General features: G+C 38.7%; 1 protein-coding gene across 9 annotated transcripts in view; it reads right to left on the bottom strand.

Annotated features, from left to right (window-relative positions):
- The window catches only part of LOC140532743 (phosphatidylcholine translocator ABCB4), a 116,875-nt gene that overhangs the window by 39,934 nt on the left and 55,358 nt on the right, over positions 1-21,583 (bottom strand). For 7 of the 9 annotated variants that reach the window (XM_072651572.1, XM_072651573.1, XM_072651574.1 and 4 more), the window contains 9 exons: positions 18,607-18,717; positions 18,283-18,408; positions 16,941-17,144; positions 15,266-15,436; positions 11,700-11,861; positions 8,329-8,502; positions 4,068-4,214; positions 2,345-2,449; positions 396-473 (listed from right to left, as the gene is read on the bottom strand). In XM_072651572.1, the coding sequence (XP_072507673.1) occupies positions 396-473; positions 2,345-2,449; positions 4,068-4,214; positions 8,329-8,502; positions 11,700-11,861; positions 15,266-15,436; positions 16,941-17,144; positions 18,283-18,408; positions 18,607-18,717 (1,278 nt within the window). The remainder of the gene's footprint in view (positions 1-395; positions 474-2,344; positions 2,450-4,067; positions 4,215-8,328; positions 8,503-11,699; positions 11,862-15,265; positions 15,437-16,940; positions 17,145-18,282; positions 18,409-18,606; positions 18,718-21,583) is intronic. The other 2 variants (XM_072651576.1, XM_072651575.1) reach the window with 1 other exon arrangement.

Raw genomic sequence — 21,583 nt, 5'->3', positions numbered from 1 at the left:
ACTAATACAGTAGTTGTTTCTAGTTCTAGAGTTTTCTATTTCTTTGGTGCAAAACCCCAGAGGTTGCATGATAAAGGTAGGAGGAAAAGGTAGTGAGGAGGTCAGTTTGCAGAGGTGAGCATTTTTTATATAATTTACTGACTATTATATTTTAGGTTAAAGATCCTAATAAAACTTCGATCAGGCCCATGGAGTACCAGGTGGTTCTTGTATTGAAAATGTTATTAAGTAGAGTCTACCAAGTCCAGAGAATCTATTTTTCTCATTTTAACCGACACTTCCCCCCACACACATATCAACACTGTAAATGGTCTAGGAGACCATGTGCAGAAGGAATCCCAGCCTCAGCACACTCAGAAGAATGTAAGTGAATGTAAAAAGCAAGAGAGAAATACCTGTCTTAGCATTGCCTTAAAAGCCATAAACCGAAGTCTTGTTGTAAGGATCTCACCAGCTTTACCAAATGTGAAGCCCTGATTGAGAAGAAAAGAAAAAGGGCGCCATTGTTATATTTCATCTTCCCCAGGCCTCAGGCATAAACTTCTCAGGTGCAAACACCTACGTATAACTTTTACCACCCAAGAGAATGCTGGTTCACTTTGGGGATTTCTGCTTTGTTTCTTTTAGAAGAACTTGATCATCAGCCAAAATAATAATCTCTAGTTGCTCCTAATGGTGTTCAAATCAAGTGGTCATATATCCTCAAGTCTCAAGTTTGTAACAGAATCCCAGGCCTAGAGGACACCTTGAAAGGCTGTTGAATTGATCCTCACACTTGGTATCACACTCAAACTGTTCTAAATGTTTATTGTATGACCCATTTCTAAAGATTTCTGCATAGAGAGATTTCATTTTATGCTTGGTACCACTTTTAGTAAGAATAAGACAGGGAGTCAGAAGTCAGAAAATAAGACAGGATGAATTAGAGTTATAGACTTGTGTTCAGCCCCTGCCTCTGACATATACTGGCTATATGATCTTTGTACAGGTCACTTACCCGCTCAGTTCCTCAGCAATTCTCTTCACATTATATGTAGTAAAGCCCAAGAGCACCACCTTTAGACCATACTAGTTTTCCTACCCTTAAGGAGCTTGTTCGCATTAAAAAAACAAAACAAAACAAAACTTGTCCAATGACAATTGTTTTCCTTAATTACTATTTCTAAAAATTGTTATCTTTTTTATATCACCTTCACTCCCCAATATATTCCTCTTCCTTCATTCCCCCAGAGAGGCATCCTTTAAGACTGATAATGTTTAATATAAAATTTTGGAATAATCTCTTTGTTCTCTCTGAAGCAAACTCAGAGAATGCCTCTCCTATGTCAACAAAGCCAGCCAAGGCTGACTCTACATTCCTTAAGAGACCTTTAACCTAAGACACTATCTTGAATAATGGGACATTTTCCATATCTTAATATTTGTAGACATATACTATGTTATGGCATGTTAATGGTAAAGAAAATATAGACATCTTAGGTCGTAATTTCTACTGAACTTTGTTTACCCTTTCCTATGTCAGTTATCTGTTTAGGGCAGGAAGCCTGCCACTCGCTAGTGGTGGGATTTCCTTATCACCGAGACATATGTTTATCCAGCCTGGAATCCCAAGGCCTGACCAACATTGCTTTGTTAATTGTCCTGTCTTACTGAATTTACGATTTGCTCAATTAGGAGAGTTCCTTTCTCACGGCAAAATGTATATAAGCCAGAAGATTTCTGCACTGGGTAGCCAGAACATTTCTGGCTCCATAATGCATTATGTTACTGTTATCTTTAATAGGGAATTGATTAATTAATTAATTAAATCATAAAATGTATGCATTTAGCTTGTTGCCTTTTCTTAACAAAGTTTTCAGGTCAACATGACAAACTATTAATAAAAAATAGGATCTACAAAACTAATCAACAATCCCAAGTCTACTGTTACATTCAGAGCTCTGCTCCTACAGTACCCCACTCTCCACAAAGGAAGGATGATATTGGATAACTTTCGTTTTTATACCATACCTATTTCCATATGGTGCCACCACCTCCCACCTCTTATCTCCCCTCTTATCCTCTTATCTCCTGGCACTGAATCCCTCCCTCATAACAACTAAATTAAGGAAAACCAGCAAGATATTTGTGACTAGATTGGACAGTACACACACACACACACACACACACACACACACACACACACACACACACACACACACACACTCATACATATCTGATCCTGTAGTCCCCCACCTTTCTGCTGAGAGAAGGGATGTATGTTTATTTATCTATTCAGTACACACACACACACACACACACACACACACTCTGATCCGATAGTCCCCCGCCTCTTGGCACCTACCTGGAGGAAAAAAGTAAAGAATGAAAGAATTCCCAGCCCTAAAAACAGCAATGAGAACATATTGCACTTCTGCTGCTTCACTTCGTCATCCCCTGGTCCAAAAATCTATAGAAGAGCAAGGAAGAAAGTCGCTTGGATTAGGCGACTGTCCTTCTGTTAGTTGTTATTTGTTTGTTTTTCCTGCTCTAAACAGTCGTACTTGGGACATGTATCAGAAACTCGACCCCTAAACCACAGGTTTAATAAAAGATAAAGTGGTTTTGGAGAAACATAACCTGTGGTTTCATTGCTGTGGACAACTCCTGATGTAGACTGTCAGGATAGTGGCTGGGAAAAAACCCTGAATTTGGAATCAAAGGGTCTGCCTTCTGTTCTTTACTGCCTGTGTGACTTTGAGCACACTTGGACAGCTATTTCAAGTCTCTGGGCCACAGTTTCATCAGCTGTAAATTGAGGGGGTTGAATCTGATGGCCTTTAAAGATAAAGATAAAGAGGGAACTCCCTCTCTAGAGGCAGATGAGCAATCATCCTAAACTTCAGAGGTTTAGAGAACCATCTGGGACACTTCAAAGTCAAGTGACTTAGAGTCATCCAGCCGGTAAGTGGAGAAGGCTGGATCTGACCCTAGGTCTTCTTGACCTCCAAACCAGCACTCGATGAATGTACTGTACCAGGCCATATATCTAACCCGAATTAATCTCAGTTTATTTAACTAATCCAAGGTTATTAAGTGTTATTTAAGGGTACTTTGTGAATCTGTAAATCTTAAATCACTACATTAATTCAAGCTGTTATTTATTATAATTCTTCATCTTTTTTATGGCATCAAGATGGCACAGTAGAAAAGGGGCTGAATTTTAAACTGGAAGGTGCTGAGGTCTTTCAATCCTGCTTTAGACACTTACTAGCTGTGTGACACTGGACAAGTCACTTAATCTCTGTCTTCTTCAGCTGTAAAATGTGTTAATAATTGGCCTGCCACATGGGATCACTGCATCAAATGACATAACTATGTAAAGCACTTTGCAAACCTTAAAGGGCTGTAAAAACACTTGTTATGATGATGATGATGATGAGGATGATGATGATGATGAACTTTCTTTCATTCCAAAATTCCATGAGCAAAATTTCAACTTCCTAGTTGTTAGTATTTCCCCTAATTACTTCCACATTTTGTACTTAGTTATCTATGAGAAGTTATCCGTGCAAAGTCTAATCTATAAGCTTTATCTAATTCTATCTATAAGTCTAATCTTATCTATGATAAATTTAACAATCTTTGACAAATACATTTTAATTCTTAAAGCCCTATGTAAATACAAGCCATTGCCATTATTATCGCTAGGCTGCTTTGGGTTCACCTCTCCTCTCACTAAAATATGAATTCCTTGAAGGTAAAGACTGTTTAATTTTCTGTCTTTAAATCCCAAGTGCCTTGCTTAGTGTCTAGCACATAGTAGGTATTTAAGAAATGTTCTGAGCTTCCTATGAAGTCCATAAAATCTAGCATTTCAGTCTCTCCTCTGTAGGGACTTGGATTCGGCTTTGTTTCACTTGAAAACACTTTCTTCAAATGGGCAGAGATATAAAATCATAGACCGGATCTAATTAAAGTTAACCAGCCATTCGGTCAACTTCAGTCACTGAAGCTTGGATGAAAGACAGCTAACTGATGGACTGACAAAAACTAACATGTTACCTGAATTTTTTTTTCAGACTTACTGCTAACATCTCTGAGAATATTATCGAAAAGGCTGGCTGTAAGGCTCCATTGACAATGGCACAGAGGGTTCCCACCACAAAGTAAGGCCATTCTGTTTTATTCAGCTTCAGGACTTTGAGAAAAGAGACTGGTGGCGCATCTGGGTCCTACAACACAGAAGAATCCATAGAGATAAGTTATTCAACACATAAATGAGCATTCACATGCTAGGACCATCAATCAAAGAACAATGACTTGCAGCACACCTACTGTGTGCTGAGTACTATGATAATTGCTGTGGAAGATAGGAAGTGGATGACAGTCACTACCTCAAGGGATTTAAAATATAGTTGAGAATATAAGCACTACAGGCATTCCTGTTAAGGAATAAAAAATATATATAAATTAATGTGTTTGTTTATTTGTGTGCAGAACTGTGAAGAAATATCCTCTACCAACGAATTGTTCTGCAAATTATTGTCTCAGAGAGTTGACCATGGGCATTAAGGGATTAAGTGACCTCCTCAGGGTCACATGTCTAATATGTGCCAGAGGCACTGACCTGTGCTCCAGAATTCCCAGGCTAGGTCTCTTTCTACTCTTTCAACACTGTCTCTCAATCTATTAATTATAAAGTATAAATGTAGAAGAGTTGGCGAATTTGACTAAATTTTCTCTTTTCTCCCTCTTCCCCACTTTTACGGCATAGAGTAACAAGGCACGGAGGGTCAGAAAGTGAGGGCAGGAAAATATATGATTCCCCAAATGCTAAAGATTGATGAATCAATCAGTGCAGAAAGGCCCTGAGCAGGGACAACAGATTAGAGAAAGAAGAAACAGAGTGAAAAGAGTGGAAGGTGTTTGCATTATTAAGCAGGCTTGGAGTTTGTGGGCATAAGGGCCATTTAGCATGAAGGACCATCTGCTACAGAAGGAGTGTCAGCTTACAAATTTCTCCCAAGGAAGGGATAGGCAATTGTTTTGACACAGCAAAGTACTGGTGCCACAGGAATGGTGGAAATGCAGACTTAGGCGAGATAGAAATTACTGCCAATATCTGGAGTTCTGCTTGTGAGGGAAGAGGGGAAAGAAGGAAGATAGCAACTCTGCCCTTGGGGTCATGCCTACCGTATACATAAAGCACCAACTTGCCCTACTGGCACTGGAGCTTGATTGCTGGAAAATATAGCCACTGCCTGGGAGGAGGGAACCAGCAGTTACTAAGAACAATGCATAATAACTCTTCCTTATTACGTTGCTCAAGGAAATACTATACCCTATAGAAGCTATATTGGTCCTATTTCAGTCTCAAAGTCAATTTTTTCTATTCGTGTCTGTCTTGAATAAATTGCTTATGATCAATTGTCCTGGAAACAGCAGGTTGTTTATATGCAGGAGCCAAGTTAATTACCTTTGGGGAAAGCTAACATGAGTCAAATTCAAGGAATCAGGTATTTAAGTAATAGGTGATAGTTGCCTGCTACCTGTACAAGGTGTCCTGTATACGATTAAAACTGTTCTTTGTTTTTTCCTAGCTCAGCAGAGGACAGAACAAGAGAGAATGGGTTAATATTTCATCAAGAACACTAGATACAAGGAAGCGCTCTCTGATGAGAGAGGCTACTTCTCATTTGGCTAACTTTCCAAAGATAATCGCTTTCTTTGAAGGTCTTAGACAAGTCAAAACCTTGGTTTTCTCATTTCTAAAAATAGAAGGGTAGTATTAAAGTCTTTTATACTTTATAAATATGAGAAAACATTGGGGTTTTCCCCCCAGATTTACGATTCTCTTTTAACTCCAAAGCCTCTATCTCAAGAGTATCTCTGACATTCAGTTCAATTCAATTCAACAAGCATTTCCTAAGCACCTATTATGTGTTAGACCCTGGGAACAAAAAATAAGGTAATAGCTTTTACCCTCAAGGAGCTTCCATTCTATTGTAGCAATCTCTACTGATATAGAGGTAGGTTAGTGGCTGCCTCTACTCTGTCTTTATTTACAGTGAGCTCTCACTTCCATGGATTGAATTAGCACCTCGATGACAAAGATCCCCATATCTATATTACAGTCCTTGTCTCTCTCCAGAGTTCCAGTCTCAGAGCATCAATTGCCTATTAGTTTGTTTCTCCCATAAACATCTCAAACTTCACATGTTCAAAACCTAACTCATCTTTTCCTCCAATTTCCCCTCTTTTGAATGTCCTTTTTCTGTGGAGTGCACCTCTATCACCCTTTCAACTATCCAGATTTCCATCCCTGACCCTTCTTTACTCATCCCACATACTCACTCAGCTGCTAAATCTGGTAGTTTCTTCCTCTTTGTCCTTCTATCCATTTATACCACCATCAGACTAGTTCAGGCCCTCATCACCTCTAGCCAGGACTCTTCCAATACCCTAATTGATCTCTTTGCCTCAAATTGCTCTTCAATCCAATCCATTCTCCACATTGCTGCCAAAATGGTTTTCCTAAAGTATGGGTCCAACCACGTCATTACTCTCTTAGGACTGGAAAATCCGCCAAAGCCAAGAAAAAAATGGAAATCATTTTTCTTCCATTTAATGATGAGGCTAGACCATCGTCACAATTCATTTCTTTCCCAAGTAAATATAAGCATTTGCGACCAAGATCAAGAACTCCCAAGCAAAAGGAGTACTCTCAACAAGTATGGCTTCCACTTGGGGCCCAACAAGCACCTCCGAGAACAACAGAGCTGGTAAATTTCTAGTAAGGAGAGTTTTTCTTGCCTAAATAAGGATGAAAATCATCTCAATCTTTCTCTAATGATAACCAAACCAGAATTTGGAACATATTTTAGAGTACTTTCTCCAAGAAAAATACAAATGTACCTTCCTTACTGAATGACTTCTTTCCAATATAGGACTGTTCAAATTAATGGTCAGGCCATACAAAGAATTTGGGGAGGGAAAGCTCATGAAAGAAGCTATAGGGAAGGAAGAAACCAGTCCTGGGATATGACTGAGAAGAATAACAGTTTCATGCAGATTTCTGTTAAGCTGGGGTCCAAAAATACATCAGCTGTCCATGTGGGTTGGATTATGGTCTCCATGGACTTTTTGGACTCTAGGGATCATTTGTTTGTTCAACCTCTCAAAGCAGCTGCTTTTCCTGGTTGCCCCACCTACCTGAGGTGCTACCCACTAATGATCCCCAGAGTGACAGTTGGCAAGGCCTTTACTTTGTTTTAGTAACACAACCCAAATCTCCATGGAGAATTTCCAAGAACATACATTTTTGCTATGTCTAAGGTTTTTTTTTTTTTTTTTTGGTGCTGGTTGAGGTACACATTTTATTTTATTTTATTTTTTATTTTGTAATGTTTAACAATCACTGCCATACAATTGCAATTTTATCCCTCCTCACCTACTCCCCACTACCCCCCTCCCTCCCCACGACTGCATACAATTCTGTATAGATTCTACATATACTTTCCTATTGAGTATATTTTCACTATAGTCATGCTATGTAGTCAGACTAAGATAAATGAAAGAAATCGTATAACAAATCAGAACATGATACACAAACACATACACATACACAAACATGATCTGCTACAATATGCGAGTGACTTCCATATTTCTCTCTCTGAGTGTGGCAGGCATTTTGCCTTGAGATCCTCCATTGGGATTTTTTTTTTTTTTTGGTAAGAAGTTCTTGTGTGTCTAAGGTTTTTTAATGTAATTAATAGATTCTTTGAATACAATCTCTTCTAAAGTAGTTAATAGGACACCTGTCTACCAGCCAAAGTAAATGAATATATTGTTATCAGTATTATTACTAATAATAAGTTTAATGTTGATTTTATTCCCAAGACACAAAGTAAATTGGAAAGATCCAATGTCTAATACACAAACATGAACACTGGGCTTCTTTTTCAATTTTGTGTCTGGACAGTCTGAAAATTTAAAAAAAAATTCAAGATAGTTCTAGGTCACAGAGTTAGGAGCCTACAAACTTATGTAAAAATACAATTTTAGTTGATTTTAGTAAAAAGTTAAATATTAAAATTTGCTAAGACTTTTGGGATACTTTGTATTTTGATAACTATACTTCAATATAATTGGTATCCTTTTTTATCCTATGCATTATATTTTAGGCATGTAAAGCCATTCTCTAAGTAGGGGTCCATAGGCTTCCCTAGTGTCCAAAGTATCCATGACACAAAAAAGTTTAAGACCCCCTAGACTAACAGTCACTGAGAGTGAGGATTCTACAAATAGTGTGATCATCATAATTTTAACTGGAGTTGGTGAACTTACAAGTTCTTCTGGAGCTACATCAAAGCTATTCTGGTACTTTTGTGAATTTCTAAAACTTTTATGTGTGGAGTTCCTAAAAAGGCGTGATTTCAGGCCATTTGGTGCCATCCCAGATGCATTTTCATCTTTTAATTCAGCTTCAAATTCTTCTGACTGATTCTGGCTTCCTGATGTCTGAAAGAAATACAAAGTAAAGCTATGAAAGGGTTTTGGTTGTGTAATCTTGGATTTGCAAATGTAATTAATTTCAGATTGAAAAACTTAAGGTTTTGAGGTTATGTGGAATCAGCGGGAACAGCTGTATTCAGAGTAAAAACACCAGGATTCTAATATGGGCTCTGCCCCCATCACTTGGAGAAGCTGCTTAACTTGTCCAAGCTCTAGTTACTCCTTAAATAAAATGGGAACAAAAATACATGCAACTTGTCAAGGAAGAATCCCAGGTTCAAATCCTACCTCATGACCACATGTAAACTATGTACAAATAAATTTTTTAATACTTCTGAGTTTCACTTTCCTCATATGTAAAAGGAGGCTAATAAGATCTGTAATCTCAATAGGGATGTTGTAAGAACCAAATGAAATAAAATAGGTAAAATGCTTTGTAAACCTTAAAATATTCTATGTCAGCTTAATAATAAATGAATGGATGAATAAATGAAATAGCATTTATTAAATGCTTATTTTGTATTGAGCACTGTGCTAATACAAGCGTGAGACAGTCCCTATCCTAATGATGTTTACAACAAAAATAATAAATAATTTATATAATAATAATAATGGCTCACACTTTTAAGATTTACTGAAAGTTTTTTATGTACCATAATCTAATTTGATCCACATGACAACCTATAATTATCCCCAATTTAGAGATGATGAAACTAAGTATCAGAGAGACGTTAAATGATTTGTCCAGGGCCACACAGTAAGTTTCTGAGGTGGGTTCTTGTAGGCTACAATCCAGCATTCTAGGTCCATAAGGATTACAAAGTATCATATGAGGTTTGCAAAGCTTAAAATGTTGCTATATGGAGCAAAGAAGGGAATTAATATATGTGCATGCACTTTGTAACCCTCAACATTAGACTAGGTGATGCTAGCCTCCTTGTAGCTCCCAAAGGTACATTTCTCCACTGGCTGTCTTTGATGCTTGGAAGGCCTTCCCTCTTCACTTCAGTTCCTTGGATTTCCTGGCTTCCTTCAGGACTCAGCTCAAGTCCTGCCTTCTGTAAGAGGCCTTTCCTGCCCACTCCAGTCCTGCCAACATCTCTTCCCTCTGAGATTATCTTGCATTTATAATATATACGTGTGTATGCACATAACGTAAATAGATATATACACAACTTATGGATATCTATGTTATGTATATTCCTAGTTATTTGCATACTGCATTCTCCATTAGAATGTAAGGTCCTTGAATGCATGGGTTGTGTTTCTGCCTTTCTTTGTATCCCCAATATTTAGAACAATGCCTGACACACAGGAAGTGACTGATTTAGAGACTGAAATAAATCCACTGAAGACCACTCAATTTCAGTAAGATATTTATTCTAAACTGGGCATTAAAAATGAAGATACAATGGATAAAAGAACTGACATTTACTCAACATGTTGTGGTTGATTCCAAATTTAATTTCAGAAAGTACCAAAAGACAACAAATACAAAGGCAGAAAGGGAAAAACACCTTTGGTGTGCTGGAAGTCTTGATGAGTCATTTTTCAAAATGCCATGTGTTTTTAGGAAGCCCTCCAATTTGCAGGTTCCAAAACATGTCACAAAACATGTCACAAAATCTAAACGTTAGCAATGGCTTGGGAATATTTTCACAAAAGTATTCTTTCTCATAGCTCTTTTACAGCTGGGGAAAATGGAACCACAAGACATGGTCACCACCCAGGGGATGTAATGGGTACTACTTTGCACACCTGGATGAGGACAAAAACTAAAGGAGCTCCAAATCAAGTGAGTCTTATTAGCTTTTCATGAGTTTTCAGGGACTTTCCTATAAACATGCTATCATTCTCAGAATCTTAGGATAGCATACTTATACTATTACCAGCATTGATGCAGCACTTTAAAGTATGCAAAACAAAGAAATATTGAACAATCCTTTGAGGTAGGTGCTATTATTAACTCATTTAAAAGTAAGGAATCTGGGGCTAAGAGAGATTCAATGACTTGACCCTTGACATCACAGGTCCAGTCCCTAACGTGCCCTGTATTAGAGTTTTCTGTGTTGGTGTCTTATCCCTCAGTAAAGACTGTGGGTTCCATGAATACAACTCTGTCTCATCTGAACATGTAGAACTTTGTCTTATCTCATTCCTCATGTAGTATGGAGTTTTAAAAGCAGCAGATCAAGTGAAGTGACATTTGTAAAGTTTTTATAAGCAGTGAAGCACTATATAAATGCTATTATGACTACCAGCAGTGGGCACAAAGTAAATATTTGTTGTTTTTGTTGACTGTGTTGCAAAATGATCCCACTTCATTTTACACATAGTAAATGGCCACTATACTTTTATATATATTTGTAGGGTGTGTGTGTGTGCATATATGTGTGTGTTATGTGTATGTTTTTTTTTTACTAGAACCTTGATTTCATCAGTGTGAGAAAACCCTCTCCACCAATCCAGAACGAGTACTGTAATACAAATAGAGTCTTAGAGACTTGCTTTGGGCACTGAGAGGTTCTGTCTTTTTCAGTCTTCATTTGACAGAAGCCCAAGTAAAGTTCATCTTTTATTGGTTCTGAGACTGATCCCTTAGGCCCCTCGCTCATATATACACACATGTATATAATTTTTTTACTTTTAGAGAAAACTTGGTTTTCCTTCAACTCTCTCTGTTTCACTCACTGTCTTCAGCGAACTGTTATCTTTAGGGACAATTAATGTCACAGTGGGTAGAATGAGGGACCTGGGGTCTGGAAGATCTGAGTTCAAATCTAACCTCGGACATTTATTAACTATACGATCCTGGGCAAATCACTTCACCTCTGACTGTTTCAGTTTCTTAATCTTCAAAATAAGAATGATGATAGCTTTACTTCTCAGGGTTGTTATGAGGATCAAATGAGATATTTATAAAGTATTCACACATATACCTTAAAGTATTACGTAAATGCTAGTTATTATTATTATTGTTTTTTAAAATCATCTTAGGTATATCAGTGGACACTTCAGTCAAGGTGTATGATTTTTTAAGTTTCTCCAACCGTCTTTTCTTTTTAGTAGGTATCATTTCCCAGTAAGGATATCTTTTGCATTCCATCTGGAATAATCCTATAAGCATGGGGTTCCTGGTTTATAGAACCGATGACAAAAGGCTTTAGAGAAACCAAGCAGGGGAGTTACTAGAAGAGAAATACCTGCATGTTAACAAGTTTGAAGTAAACCCCTTCCCTCTTCATCAGCTCACTGTGGCTCCCTTGTTCAGTAATGACTCCATCCTCAAAACCAGCTATGACATCTGCATTTCGGATTGTAGACAAACGATGAGCTATCACAATGGTAGTTCGACCTTCTCTTGCCTGGGAAAAGGAGAGAGAAAGAGAAAAAGAAAGAAAGGGGTGTGGGAGATGAAGGAAAATATAGGGATGAAAGGTTCACTTTGTACCAGAGTTATCATACTGTAACCTGAAGTTCCCTGATTCTGCTTGTTACCATCAGTTCTTTATTAATTGATACAACAAATCTTATACCAACTCATAAACTCATAGAATTCACAACTGAAAAAGACCTTCCCGTGGACAGAGCACTGTTTCTGATGACACAGAATCTGAGCTCTAATTCTGATGATTATTTCCTTCATGAACCTAAGTTAGTGATTTAACAGCTTCCTCATTTATAAAATGAGAGGGTCATACTACATGCTCTATAGTCTTTTTCTCTGGTTTTATGACCCTCCAATTTAATCTGACCTACTTATTTTACAGCCAAGGAAACTTGAGACTCAAAGAGGCTAAGTACTTGCTCACTATTACCCACTTGACACTTTGGTTCAAAGTTGAATGTAGAAAGGTATTGGTGGTGCCTGTGGATGCTGCTAATCATCTCCTCAAAAAGTAAGTTTCTCAAGTATTGACTTAACTACTTGATGAAGCCCCAGAATTCTATACCAAGAACCACTAAGAGACACGATGTTATCAATTAATCACCTCGTCTATACAAAATCTTAGCTAAGGCCTTGCAGAATATTACATTTTGAGGAACTGCATTCTAACAGTACAATAGAATTACTATTAAAAAATGCTTCCAAATAGCCAAGAGAACTGACTTATCAGAGGAGGTTATTTAAGGCATTTGATAGCACCTGACACAATTTCTCATCTCCACTTTCTGGAGACTCCTCTCTCAGTTTTTGAGAAACTGGTACCTATCTGTCCACATCTCAATCTTCTTTGCTGGACCTTCATGCACATCAAATCCACTAGCTGAGGGTATCTCCCACAGCTCTGTCCTGAGCTTTTCTCTCTGACCTCTATATATACAATGTTGTATGCTGATCCCATCAACTTTATTGGTTGAAGGATCTTTATGCAGATAATTCTGAAACCTATATATATAGCCCTACTGAGTTCCTGACCCACAACACTGTCTTATATATATCTTGAACTCAATGTCCTTTAGGCATCTCAAACTTAGCCTGTCTAAAACAGAACTCATTATCTTTCTCGCCAAAATCTCCCCTCTTTTGAACCTTTACATTTCTGTTGAGTAGACCACCATCCTTCCAGTCACCCAGGCTCACTGACCCTGACTTTCATTCACCCCTATGTCAAATCTTTTGTCAAATACCATTGTTTCCACCTTATCTCTCTTCACACAGATACCATCCTAGTACAAGCCCTCATCCTCTCTCACCTGGACTATTGCAATAGACTTCCAACCAGTCCCTTTGACTTGTCTTTCCCCATCTCCATTCTATAAACCATCTTCAACTTAGCTTCCAATGCAATATCTTTAAAGCTCAGGTCTGCCCATGCCACCTCCCTATAAGAGCCAAAGGGTTTGCTCCTTACTCCCCCCAGGATCCAATGTAAAGGACTCCATCTGTCATTTCAGGATCTTCAGTCTTCTCGCACATTACGTCTTCCATGCGCTCTGTGAGCCAGCTGTCCTGGCTTTCTTGGTGTGCTCAAATCCCATCCTCCATTTCTTGTCTCTGTGTCTTTACCCAGGCTGGCCCCACCCTCATTTCTTCCTCCTGGTTTCTCTCCTTCTTCAAATCTCACTTTCTGCAGGATCCCTTTCCTAGTCACCCCATAGTGCTCTATGGGCACCTTCCATCTACTCTGCAGGTATCTTTTATGCACCTGTTTATTTATATGTTGTCTCCCTCATTTGCATAATAGCTATAATCGCTAGCATTTATGTAGCGTTCTAAGGTTTACAAAATACTTCACAAACATTTTCTCACTTGATCCTCACAATGACCATGGGAGGTAGGTGCTATTATTATCCCCATGTTACAGATGAGGAGCCCGAGGCAGGCAGCCATTAAGTGACTTGCTCAGGGTCACACAGCTATTAAGTGTCTAAGGCTGGATTGGAACTCTATTCTCCCTAACTCTAGGTCCAGTGTTTTGTCTAGTACAACACCTTGAAATAAGTAACCATTTTCTCTTTATTTGGATTTCCAAATAAAGCCCAGTTTTAGCCCAAAATTTAATTTAATTTTATTATTTTATTTTATTTTTTATATATCATGTATAAATTATATATTATATGTTATTTTATTTTATTTCTTAACCACTGTTAGCCCAGTGCTTGGCACAGAGTAGGTACTTAATGGACGAGTGTTGACTAATAGACTGATATTTTCATGCTGTAGCATACCTACCAAAGTTTGCTATTTTGTTTTTTTATGTAATCAATAGTGATCCTTTCCCTCTATTTAGGCAGGGATGTAAATGTTTAACAACCAGCTCTTAGGATGGGGGAGGGGATATAAGCATGGTGCACTTTTAAGTTGAATCTGTATTATTACTTTTTCTCTATCACTTTCCTAAGTCTAAACCAAGGGTAGGGAGCCTGAATCCTCCAGGCCACATATGGCCCTCTAGGTCCTCAAGTGTAGCTCTTTGACTTAATCCAAACTCCACAGAACAAATTCCTTTAGTTAAAAGATCTGGTCCGGACAATCAGGTCTTGATTTGTGGCATCTGATGATCTCTGTGGTATAAATGCTCACACTGCAAATTTAACAATTGGTTCTCCCTAGCTGGTCCTAGCTGACTCGGCAGTCCACTGGCTTAGATACCTCCCAAGATCATTTCTTTGGCAAAAACCTGAAGGAACCACGTGACCAGAGAGGACACTTTTCCTCCCCTGAGGGGCTAAAGGAAGAGAGTATGTAATGTAACATCAGGAGACCTAGTTTTAACTCCTAGTTCTACAATTCACCATCCCTGATAAGTCACCTGACTTTAGTGTTGTCACCTGCAAAATGAATGGGTTGGATTGGGCAGACTTCAGGATTTCTTCCAGCCCTCAACATAGGATTGTTTAATCCAGGGGTGGGGAACCTATGGCCTCGAGACCACATGTGGCCTTCTAGGTCCTCAAGTGCAGCCCTTTGACTGAATCCAAACTTCACAGAACAGATTTGTTATAGGATATAGGTCCCAAAGTCCCATAAATAGATAACCTAGGGGAAAGTTAAAAGTAGATAGAATCCACCATCTGCTACCTTGACCTTACTGCCCAGTCAAGCCAACTGAGATAATGAGGCCCACATCCCATGCACCTTTGATTTTCATAGCAGCAAGAGTATACAGAGACAAAATGGTGGAATAAATGGAGGATCAGATGAGTCCATTTTTCATTCTTTCACTGGTTTACCAATCCAGCTCTGGAAAGCAAGGCTGGCTATTTTTCTTTTCCTACATGATAATTTATGCTGTTTATTTTGAGTTCTTTGGGGTGCACTGACCTTATCCAGAGCCGCTTGTACCTCAAATTCACTCTCAGTATCCAAGGCTGAAGTAGCTTCATCCAGCAGAAGGATCTTGGGATTCCGAATGAGAGCTCGAGCAATTGCTATTCTCTGCTTCTGACCTCCACTCAGCTGGGCCCCTCTTTCTCCAACCAGAGTGTCAAATTTCTGTTAATAGAGAGCAGCTGATGGAGCAGCAAGGTGGTAAGGGGTACGCACTTTAGACTTGGAGTCAGGAGTCCCTGAGTTCAAATCCTGCCTCAGAAACTTACTGTGACCTTGAGCAAGTCACTTCACATAGCCTCAGTTTCCTCATCTGTAAAATAGGGAGAGTAATAGCCCCTACCTCCCAGGGTTGTTTTGAAAAGCAAATGTAAGCAAAATTTACAGGGTTTGGGGACACTCTGTATGTAAAGAGGTTTAACATAAATGAACTATTATGAACTTTCAAAGAAGTTATCTTTCTTGCAGGAGGTAGGAGAACTGGGTTAAAACCTGCCTCTGATACAGACCATGGTCCTCCAAGTCTAACACTGTAGGTTGCAGAGAAAGTGCCAATCTGCATTGGTGGAGGAAGTTTCCTCACCTGGGAGTTCCCTATATCAGTAAAATTGCATGCCCAGGCCCTATACCTGTCACTTGTAAGAGATCAATAGAACATAATCAGGTCTATCATTCCATGCCATGCAAGGTCTAGAGAATATGCCTTAAACTTTGACTAGATTAATTCTATTGATTTATTAAGCAGGACATCTTTTAACTTCTAAAGAGAATACTGAGCTGCTTTCTGTTAAATGCAGGTTTTTTAAAATCACTGCTCAAAGTATTGTTTACCTGTTTTTAGAGACTATACGTATTGGGTGAGGGAAAGAGAGTCTAGGATTTGGTTTGGTAGAGTCTGATTGGTCAAAACAAAATGTATCTTCTCCACCCATTAATGTCTAGCTTTTACATAAAGCTTTAGGATTTGGGATGCACTTTATGAATATCTCATTTAATCCTCACAACCACCATGGGAGGTAATGTTAACAATACATGTGTGTGTTCATCCTTCATTGTCGAAGAAAACCATGCCATCAGAGAAATGATGACATGACTTGCACTTGACTTTGTTTTGAGTAAGGGAGGGCTGTGCAGGTCACCAGCCTCACTTCTCCTCCAGAGCCATCTGAATCCAGTGACCAGATATTCATCAGGATGACTGGAGATGACCCAGAATGAGGCAATTAGGGTTAAGTGACTTGCCCAAGATCACACAGCTAGTGAGTGTCAAGTGCCTGAGGTGAGATTTGAACTTAGTTCCTCCTGACTCTTGCACTGGTGCTCTATCTACTGCACCACCTAGCTGCCCCAATGTTAATAATAATAATAACAATAGTAGCTAACATCTATATAGCTTTTACTATGTGTTAAACACATTTCAAATATTATCTCATTAGATCTTCCCAATAACCCTGCAAAGTAGGTAATATGATTATCACCATTTCACAGATGAGGACACTGAGGCAAACAATGGTTAAGCGTCTTGCCTAGGGTCACATAACTTAAGTGTCTGAGACTACTGGAACTCAGGTCTTCCTGACTCCAGGACCAGCATTCTATCCACTGGGGCCTACATGCCCCTAAATGAATAAATACATTTTAAAAATGACTGCACCATCCATCCCTTTACCTCTGGTAGTTTCATGATGAACTCATAGGCATTGGCATCTTTGACAGCTTTCTTGACCTCATCCATGGTGGCATCTTCCCTGCCATAGCGAATGTTTTCAGCAATTGTGGTGGCAAACAGGACTGGCTCCTGACTCACAACTCCAATTATTTCCCTCAGATATCTTACATTTAGAGTTCGAATATCTTGCCCATCAATGTTGATCTGAAAGAAAAGAAAATGCCCCCCATCCAAGACTGAATTTGACAATTGAGAAATGCCAGCTCTGACAGAGGCCCATCACACCGCTCTTTGGGGCAGGTCAATATACACAGAAGCAACGTTTGTAAGCAAGAAAGGATCTTTGCTAGGGAGAAAATTCTGTTTGGGTTTTGATTTTTGTTTCCCCATTAAGGAGTGAACAACAATAACAAAAGCCAAGCTGTGTCTGGCTTGTTAAATTAGGTTCCATGGTGTGTTCCTTAGGAGGCCATCTTTATTGTCTCTATCAACATTCCCAATATAAAAGAGAGCTAAGGCTTCTATCAACCTCTCTGCCCTAGCCATGGTTCTAACAGCATTGTCACTGATCACCAAATTGCTTGCAAATTTTGCCCAGACACCCACTGGCCTGAGGAAGCAGGGGCTGTGAGAAGTAGAGCTGAACTGGTATGGGTAAGGGACTGAAACAAGATCCAATGGCTCCTGAATGCCCTGGGTAAATAATTTATGTAGCTTCTCGTCCCGTCATATTCAGTCATGTCCAACTCTTCACGACCCCATTTGGATTTTTCTTGACAAAGATACTAGGGTGATTGGCCATTTTCTTCTCCAGCTCATTTTATAGATGAGGAAACTGAGCTAAACAGGGTTAAGTGACTTGTCACACAGCTAGTAAGCATCTGAGGCTGTATTTGAGCTCAGGTCTTCCTGACTTCAGACCCGGTGCTCTATCCACTGTGCCACCCAGATGCCCATTTTATGCAGCAGTTAACATCTGAAAAGTGTTTCTACAAATATTCTCATGTGATTCTCACAACAATTCTGAATGGTAGGTGCTATTAGTATCCCCATCTTACAGATGAGGAAACTGAGGCACAGAGAAGTTAAGTAAGTTGCCCATGATCATATAGTTACTAAGTGTCCAAGGCAGGATTTGAACTTGACTCTCCCTGACTCTAAGTCCAGCATTCTTTCCAAGAAGCTACTTAGCTGCCACAAACTTTGTAAATGAAATAACTCTACTGATTTTATCAGACACCTTTCCCAAACAAGGTAAGTTTATTTGGTGCTCACAGTCACTGTAGAAAAGTACTTCATACAAAGCTTTTGGCAATAGGGAAACTTCAGTCAGGGGTCTTACCGTGCCCTCCAGAGGGTCATACAGTCTTTGTATCAACTGGACAGTTGTGCTTTTTCCACAGCCACTGTTACCAACCAGTGCTACTGTTTGTCCACTGTTAACCTTCAGATTGATGCCCTTTAAAATCTACACAGGAAAAAGGAACATCCATTATATCACTCCAATAGACAACCTAATAGATGAATTTTTTAAAAAAAACATTAAACAAATAAATGTGTTAAAAAAAGTGTTCAAAAAATTTCAAATAAAACATATTACATATAATTATATTCACACAAATAAGCAATCAGTTTTCAGACAGAAATCCTTCTTCATTTGACTTACCTTGACATCAGCTCGGGAAGGATAAGAGAAGTGAACGTTTCTGAACTCCAGATTCCCCTTGATGTGATCTGGTTTATGGCCAGCCTCAGAAAAACTGTCAATTTTAGGATTCTAAGTAAAACAAATGCCACGGGAAAATGCATTGATTATTTTTATAGAGAGGACTGTTATTCCTATTATCTAAACTCAGCCAGACTGTTTGAATATAGTTCTGTGGTCCCAGCACCTTCATCATACATCAAACACCCAGGCTGACAGTAGCCACTCTACTCACAACTACATGTTTGAGATAGCTTGGCACAGTGTCTTTCTAAAATGCAGATTTGAACATATTTCCCTCTCCTAATGTAAAAATTAAAGAGAGCTGAGGCTTCTATCAACCTCTCTGCCCTAGCCATAGTTCTAACAGCATTGTCACTGATCACCAAACTGCCTTCAAATTTTGCCCGAATACCCACTGGCCTGAGGAAGCAGGGGCAGTGAGATGTAGAGCTGAACTGGCATGGGTAAGGGACTGAAACAAGATCCGATGGCTCCTGAATGCCCTGGGTAAATAATTTATGTAGCTTCTTATCCAGTCTTTTTTCTCTCCAGTAGCAAATATAAAATCTTTTGTTTGGTGTCCACAGCCTTTTATAATCTAGTCCCTTCCTATCTTCCCAGTCTTCTTTTTTTTAAATTAAATTTTGTTTACTTTTTTTAAAAAATTGTAATATTTAATTTGAGTTCCACATTCTCTTCTTCTCTCCCACACCTACTGAGAAGGCAAGTAAAATAACAATTATACACATGAAGTCATGCAAAACATTTATATAATAACCATATTGCAAAAAACGTAAAAAAAAGTGTGAGAAAATTATACTTCAATGTGCACTCAGATTTTATCAGTTTTCTCTCTGGAGGTGGATAACATTTTTTTTCATCATGAGTCCTTTGGAATTATCTTGAATCATTATATTCATCAAAGAAACCAAGTCTTTCAGTCAGTCATCATTACAACATGGCTATTTCTGTGCACAATGATGTTCTGGCTCTTCTCCCTTCACTTTGCATCAGTTCATGTAGGGTTGCTTTGTTTTTTCAAAAACCACCTCCCTAGTCATTCTCATAGCACAATAATACTCCATCACAATTACATGTCACAACTTGTTCAGTCATTTCCCAACTGAGAAGCATACCCTCAATTTCCAATTCTTTGCCACCACAAAAAGAACTGCTATAAATATTTTGGTACCTATAGGTCCTTTTCCTTTTCCTTTGATCTCTTTGGGGTACAGACTAATAATGGTATTGCTGGGCCAAAGGGCATGCACAGTTTTATAGCCCTACGGGTACAATTTCAAATTGTTCTCTAAAATGAGTGGACTGGTTTGAAACTCTACTAGTAGCTTATTAGTGAACCTATTTTCCCTCATCTCCTCCGGCATTTGGTATTTCTGATAGGTGTGAGGTGGTACCTCAGAGTTGTTTCAATTTGTCTTTCTCTAATCAGCAGTGACTTAGAGATTTTTTTTCTTATGACTAGAGACAGATTTGATTTTTTCTCTTAAAAACTTTAAAAAATATATATCTTTTGACTACTTATTAATTGGGAAATGGCTCTTACCTTTTAGAAATTTGACCTGTTCCCTATATATTTCAAAAATGAGTCCTTTATCACAGAAACTTGCTGTAAGACATTTTGATATTACTCCACTGTCTATGGTAAGCTTCCTTACCTCTACCTCTTTGCTTCCTTCACATTTCAGTTAAAGTCTCATCTTCCACAAGATGTATCTCCCAATCCCCTTAGTTAACGTTAATGTCTTTTCTCTGAGATGATATCCAGATCATCTTGGATATATCTTGTTTGTGTGCAATTGTTTGCATTTATCTTCCCCATTAAGTTGTTTGCTCCTTGAGAAAAAGGATTGTTTTTGCCTCTTTCTTTTTTTTTCTTTCTTTCTTTCTCTTTCTTTCTTTTTTGGGTGGAGGGTATCCTGAGTGCTTAGCACAGTAATTGGCATCTATTAGGAGCCTAATAAATGCTTACTAGACTTGATTTGAGGTACAAAGGAGTGTTTCTTAAAACAGAAAATGCATTTCTCTGTCTTTTATTTTATTTCTAGTTGTGGATCTATCCACAGATACTTTGGGGAAATAGACCAACACCACCTATACTGCGGAGGTGACATAGGATATGTCACCTTAGATTTGGAGTCAGACGCTGCACTTAAGACCTGCCACTTACCAGCTGGGTGGCCTGGCCCAAATCAGTTTTCCTTTATGGAACTCTATTATTATGAATAATAACTTCCTCATAGAGGCACTATAAGGAGATAGGAAGTGTAAAGTACTACATGAGTTACAGAACCATATATTGTGAGCTGGAGGAGACCTTTGGGGCCATCTATTCCAATTCTCTCATTTTATAGATGAGGGAACTGAGGTCCAGAGAGGGGAGGAGACCTAAAATCACAGAGGTAGTAAACAACAGTCAGAATTCGAAACCAGGTCCTCTGAATCCAAGGCCAGTGCTCTCCCTCTACTGTAGTATGCTAATTATAAATTGGGGAATACATGTAAAATGCTCAAAGCGCTACATAAGGCATTGTTCTCGTTCTCATGACCATCATCATCATTATAGTCGATTCCGGTATTTCAGTAGTCTCAACAAAAGTATGTAACTAATGCCCAAACAATCTAGCTGACTGTCATACAACTAAATACCAAGTGGTACAGTGGATGGAATGCTGAGCCAGGAGTCAGGAGTCAGGAGGACCTGAATTCAAATCCTGCCTCAGACATTTACTATCTGTGTGACCTTGGGAAAGTCACTTAACCTCAGTCTGCCTCAGTTTCCTCAACTGCAAAATGAGGATGACAATAGTACTTCCTTCCCAGGACTGATGTGAAAAGCAAATAAGATAATATTTGTAAAGCCCTTAGTGTAGTACCTGGCATATAGAAAGTGTTTAATAAATGCAGATGTCCTCCC

Source organism: Notamacropus eugenii, chromosome 3 (genome assembly GCF_028372415.1).
Source record: "Notamacropus eugenii isolate mMacEug1 chromosome 3, mMacEug1.pri_v2, whole genome shotgun sequence".
Lineage (NCBI taxonomy): Eukaryota > Metazoa > Chordata > Mammalia > Diprotodontia > Macropodidae > Notamacropus > Notamacropus eugenii.
This window is presented reverse-complemented; position numbering and strand designations above follow the sequence as displayed.